Raw genomic sequence first — 6,023 nt, forward strand, 5'->3', positions numbered from 1 at the left:
AGTAGCCCTACAGAACGAACAAAACGCTAATCCCATTTGGGTTTAGCCCGTAAAGCGTCCCCGCGCATCTTTTTATCGGTTCGTATCCCATCTTCTCTCGACATATTCCTGCAAAGAAACCATACATTCGTTTCATAAGTTATCTGAGGTGAGTCTGTCATGCGCGGGTCTTTGCTTGGTTTTATCGTCCTTCCTCCTGACAGTTCTCTTCTAGGTAATTTGCGACTGCGCGACCTTCCGGAAACCATTGCGATCTGGAACGACCCCTCGTTGCTCGACGATTCTCGCACGCCTTGATACTACGAGTCATTATCAGATTTCGGAGACATTTAACGACTGCTAAAGGTGATGATGGACGGTGGCTAATGAACTGGGGTGCTGGTTAATGGATTCAGTTGCGGGGTCTTCTTGCAGCATTATTTGTTCGAGTTCTGCAACGGGCAATCGCCGGGCAAATAATATCTGCGTGACCTCTACACGCTTTGATATGACTCGTGCCACTCGCAGTCATGCATCTCTACAACCAGACCTGGGAACACCCATGACCTTGGCCTCCGAACCGAGCGACAGCGGACCTACTCCAAACGACGATGGTCAAGCCTCGACACCGACAAGCTCGACAATCAGTACACCGCGCGCGACGATGTCAAAAGTCGGTAAAAAGAAAAGCGGCAGAGGTATTCCAAAATCGAAAAGGGTCCGAACCGGATGCTTGACCTGTCGCGAGCGCCATCTTAAATGCGACGAGGCATTGGGCAAGTGCCAGAATTGCCGGAAGTCGAACAGAATATGCAGGCGCGGGATTCGTCTAAATTTTATAGATACACAGACGGTTGCGCCTCCATATTACGCGATTCGGAAGGCGGGTACGCGATTGACATTTCGGGATGAGTCGAGGCATATTGCGTCGGAGTATATGGGAGGTTTTGAGAGATATCCCTCCCCGGAACCAGATCTGCCGTTGGAGAAACAAGTTCCTGTGGAGTTTGGGTTGTCGGGTACTCTGAATCCGCCTTTGCAGAGTACTCGTTCCTTCGTCTCGCCATTGGAGCCTTCGCAGTTGGAAACGATTGATGCTATGCTCAATGGCTCTCCTCAGGCGTTATTCTCCGTCTTTCCTGAACAGGAAGTGTCACTCATTTCCTCGACGAGGCAGATGATACTCAATCCAGATTCTAGACCTCTCAATCATCAAGAGGAGATTCAGCTTGTACGGACATTTACAGAAGAGATTGGGCCGTGGTTGGACTCTATGGATGCGTCAAAATACGTATGTTCAATGCTACCTTGTTATAGTCTTGTAAACTAATCAATCTAGTTTACGCATATTCTGCCGTTACGTGTTCTAGATGAGCCCATGCTTCTGAAGGCCGTCATGGCATGCGGAGCACATCTTCACCCCATGAGTTCCCTGAATGGCGAAGACAGAGCTTCATACTTCTATTTTGCGGCTACCCAAGACCTCCTCAGTCATTTGCAAAATCCAGATCGTGACTCGACTCTCTGTGCCATGACTGCCACTGTTTTAGGAATGTACGAAGTATTGTCCTCAAGAGTTGTCCACGGCCTAAACCATGTCGCTGGTGCCAGGGCTCTGATCAGAGAATGTCATTGGGACGCAAGATCACCTGGACTTGGAGGAGCATGTTTCTGGCTTAGCATGATGATAGAACTATTGGCCTGTCTACGTTTCAACTTGTCTCTGGCCTGGGATCCCGACACATGGGACATAGACATGAATATGGGTGAAACAAGACCCCATGCTACTGGTGGCGCAGAAATGTGGACTCATCGTATTGTCTATATATGCGCGAAGTCTGTCAATCTCCGGTCATCTGGCTCTCAGTTCCAGGATGTGAACCATGGAGTTACCGAAATGAGGTTTCACGAATGGGATTTATACAATAAGTGGTGTGATCAATGGGAAAAGGCTGTACCGCGGTCTATGATGCCTCTTGGGCATCTCGATCCATTGCAGGGTATTCCTAAATCAGCGTTTCCAGAGATCTGGTAGACAGTTCCTTTCTTTCCTTTATGATTCTCCAACTAACCTTGGTAGGCTGCTTAACCAGACGGCTATTCTCGCACGGCTATTCTATCTTACTGCACGGCTTTTGCTGTGTAAGATGCACCCATTCGAATCGTATAGTCCGGAGATGCGCAATGTACAGCAAAGCCATGCGCATGAGATCTGTGGTATCATTGCGCATATCAATGATCGGTATGGAACTTCACCTCACTAGAATGAATTAATGGATTAGGCTAACAATTCACAGCGGTATTTCTAGTCTATCGATCCGATTCCTCGCCTTTGCTGCTGAATGCCTCACCACAAGAGAAGCTCAGGAAGAAGCACTACAGATCCTCGACCGTCTACTCAACGAAACCGGTTGGCAATCCGATACAATTAAACAGGAGCTTCAGGAGGCATGGGCCTGGACCAGTCAGCTACCCACCTCTACTGACCCCGCTTCACTGATGAACGAGCATCATACCATGCTGGATTCGGCCATGTCTAAAATGCCGCCCGGAGTGATCAACCCTACCATGATGACTGCGGACTTCTCCATGGAGAATCACCCGTATCGGGACTTTTATATTCCTCCACACTCGCAGCATTTTACCGACGAGTTTCAGTTTGGGACCTTTTAGACATCGTATATAGGGCATATATGGGGCGTTATGTTTGCGATTGTTATTATATGATACCATTATCTCATCTGTCTTTCCTTGGAGGGAGAGATTTCTAGATTTAAAAATAAATATTTTTCATTTCTGGATCGGCACTGTGCACATCGACAGATGCCCAGGGGATTTTCCAAAAAAAAGAAAAAAAGTTTTAAAAAAAAAAGGATCAATCGTGATCGTCTTCTGTTGAAGCCGAACGCGGGGGTCGAACCCGCAACCTTGAGATTAAGAGTCTCACGCTCTACCGATTGAGCTAGCCCGGCTGGGCTGTTTAACTGGTTTATTTTAGCTTATTATATTCGCGTGATAGTAACCAATACAATAGACGACTTTCCAACGTGGCCACGGAGTAAACTCGGACGTCTATCTAGTTCCACCAGTTAATTATCCTCAAGAATGATCTGGATACAGTAAACCCTCGCTATAAACAATTAAATCAGACCGCTTGCTAAATTCCTTACAGCGGGGTATTCCTTATAGCGAATTTGTGTCAAGGGCCGTAGCCCAGCTATCTATAACTAGATGTAGCGTACAAAAGAACTCGTTAAAGAAATGTGTACGGAGCGGTGGCTGAGGTCTACAGTCCTCAACTGTTTTCACCACAATTAACGTAATCCACAACCGAGCTGACCATACAACCGAGCTGACCATTTTCTCCGCAACCACAAGGATATTAAAGCTTTTCAACCACCAACACCATTAAACTAGACTATATAAAAAATAAAATGAATAGTTATTTACTAGGACAACCTCTTATTATATGTCCTACAGTCCCACAGCCACTACAGCGTTGTGGAGCTCGCTTGCGAGGCCAAGATATAGGCTCTTCAACCTGGGCTTCATCCTGTGTATCAAGCTGCTGAATGCGCTCACAACCTTCCTGTACAGATAAAAAGAGATTATCTCCTATAGAAGCACATTTCCTTGCCTTCTTCTTTGTTTTCCGCTCATTTTCAGTCCGTAAAACCTTGATTTCTTGTTGGAAAAGAAGGTTTGTATTCATTGCCATCTGTGCAGTCTTTTCAAGATGTTGAATTTGGGAGACTGGGCTGCTAAAAAGTGTCCTTTTCCTTTGAAGGCTTTTCTGCAGATTGTGGATCTTGTGGTCAAGCTGGCGGGGATTCTGAGGTGTCTGAAATGCAGATGATATTGATCCTTCAGCAAGAGGTGGTGGTGTTGGTGTACGAAGTTGAAAGGTGATTTTCTCAAGAACCTGGTCTTTATTGAGTGGTTTAAGACCAGATCCTGCAAATCCATTGCATATATTCTTTTCAGTAAAAACTGCTTTGCGTGCAGAAGGGTGTCACAACCTGGCTCCTCTCGTATCGTACCTAGGGTTCTAGTTAGTTGTATTTCGAGACAGAACACTTACCCTAAGTGTCTTCCAAGCAATCATATGCTCAATGACCATCCAGGTCCTCTGTATATCACGTCGAAGGTATATCGCCCCCTCCAGGCTCCGTAAGATAATCAACAAGTAGATACGGTAAAGGTAACAAATAGAGAAACAAGGTCAACCGAGCGCGTACGCTGGGTTGTTGGTTAAGTGCAAACGAGTCAGAAACTAGAAGGTAACCAATGCTTGATTAACTAGATTGATTGCGAAGAACTAAACTAGGTGCATGAATGAGTGTCCTTATATATCCTCCGCTTTGTATACCGTATAGACTACCATCCTGATGGTAGTTATTATGGTAGTCGTATACCATCTACCAATGCCAAGCCATGATATATGGTGTCGGAAATGTGGCTTAGTCAGGGTTGAGGGTACGTATCAAGCGTATATGGTTGAGGTCTCTAATTCTTGCAAAAGTGTGCTATCTAGGATCCTATATAAGACCGTAACTACCTTATAGAGTATACTAAGCGATTGTGCGGTTTCAAAAGCAGTAATAGCAGAGTAAATACGCTGCTTGCGCCATATGATATCAGCGAGGCATAAATCAAGCATCAGTTGGTATTGTTCGGTAAGGAACCTCTATATTCCGACATATGGTAGTTGATCACGTGATGCGCTTGTTAACTACCATCTTTGATCCTTGTCCTTCCTGCATTATTACCATAGCTTATGGTCCAATGATTCTGCCTTGACTCCCCGCATAATCACGTGGGATTAGTGCATTAGGGATCTGTAACAAAGAGTATATATGGAGAAAGTCCTCTTTATCAATATGGTTGTTTCCAGCCGCCATCATGCCCTCAACTAATTTGCCACATGCACGTTTAAGCGGTCCAAAAACACCAACATCCAGAGGTTGAAGGAAATGAGATGAATGTGGAGGCATGCAAAGGCAGATAATTGCATTCTTTTTGCAGAAATTGTCGAATTCAATGGTTTGATGACTTGAATGGCCATCAAGAATAAGTAATCGCTTTGCGCCAGTTGAATGCAGCTTGGAAAATGGGTCAAATAGACACTCCAACCATGCAAGGCCTATCTTATCTGTTGTCCAGCCGTTGGCACTGTTGGTGAGCTTCCAATCTGGATGAAGATTAGACTCTTGATACCATGCAGCCTGGTGTTCTTTCCCTTTTGTAACGGCTCAGCTCAGCGCCTTCATCAGCAAACATCATCAACACGGCAAACAATGTCATGGAAGCAACCAAGGCAAACAAGCTGCTTAGCGAGACCACACACAAACATATAGGACTTCTTCATGTAAATAGATTTGCCTCTTCTCTTTTCTTCTCCAGATTCGATATTCTAGTCAATGGCTACACTGGTTAGATAGGAATATCATTTCATTAGTATCTACTGGTCCGAGCCCGTGACATAATATCGAATCTCGCCTTTTTTTCTCAACACGCCTACTTCATTGGTTCGATCCAGCGATCGTGGAGCCATAGTAGTGCGTCTCCCAACTATCTGACCGACCCACCGAACGAATCAGATTGATACCGACAATCGACTAATACGACGATCCTGGCCAGTATGGCTCGACAGAACAGCACCGTTGTCCCTCCTAGGGCCAACCAGAACGAGACGAACGACGATGATATCAACCAAGAGAATCGACGATCCTCTATCTTTATTGATGGAGATGAGAATGAAGAACGACGCATGGTGACTTTAGAGGAATTCTTACAGTTTGTCACTGACAAGCCTGAGTGGTTCTATGAGAAGCTCCAACAAGTCCACCAGCGATATGAGGAGTGCCTGGAGGATCGTGAGGCTCAGCTTGCAGGAGAGGAGCTTCATGGTCAGACCAAGGATGGACAGATCGCAATCCTGCGCCGGGAGCTGGCTGAGGCTAGAACAGAGCGAGATGCCTTTGCCACCCAGATTGCCCGGTTGATGATGAATACTGTCAATGATGGCCGACAAACTTCCCCTG

At 45.8% G+C, this 6,023-nt stretch overlaps 1 protein-coding gene and 1 non-coding gene across 2 annotated transcripts; one reads left to right on the top strand and one right to left on the bottom strand.

The window, feature by feature from the left end:
- Positions 1-113: 113 nt before the first annotated feature.
- EURHEDRAFT_417798 (Zn(II)2Cys6 transcription factor) lies at positions 114-2,813 on the top strand. Its single transcript, XM_040783285.1, has 5 exons — positions 114-148; positions 215-1,270; positions 1,319-2,010; positions 2,060-2,221; positions 2,277-2,813. The coding sequence occupies exons 2-5, from the start codon at positions 488-490 to the stop codon at positions 2,650-2,652; spliced, it is 2,013 nt and encodes a 670-aa protein (XP_040633788.1). The 5' UTR covers positions 114-148; positions 215-487; the 3' UTR covers positions 2,653-2,813.
- Positions 2,814-2,878: 65 nt separating this feature from the next.
- EURHEDRAFT_t169 lies at positions 2,879-2,951 on the bottom strand. Its single transcript has one exon. It is a non-coding gene; the product is annotated as a tRNA-Lys (tRNA).
- Positions 2,952-6,023: the final 3,072 nt, after the last annotated feature.

The sequence above is a fragment of the Aspergillus ruber genome, assembly GCF_000600275.1.
Source record: "Aspergillus ruber CBS 135680 unplaced genomic scaffold scaffold00063, whole genome shotgun sequence".
Classification (NCBI taxonomy): domain Eukaryota; kingdom Fungi; phylum Ascomycota; class Eurotiomycetes; order Eurotiales; family Aspergillaceae; genus Aspergillus; species Aspergillus ruber.

Excerpts from the sequence above, each read along its gene's own strand:
- EURHEDRAFT_417798 (XM_040783285.1), top strand. The coding sequence starts at position 488 with ATGACTCGTGCCACTCGCAGTCATGCATCTCTACAACCAGACCTGGGA. Across the intron at positions 2,011-2,059 it reads TCAGCGTTTCCAGAGATCTG|GCTGCTTAACCAGACGGCTA; the intron begins GTAGACAGTTCC and ends TAACCTTGGTAG. Across the intron at positions 2,222-2,276 it reads ATTGCGCATATCAATGATCG|CGGTATTTCTAGTCTATCGA; the intron begins GTATGGAACTTC and ends AACAATTCACAG.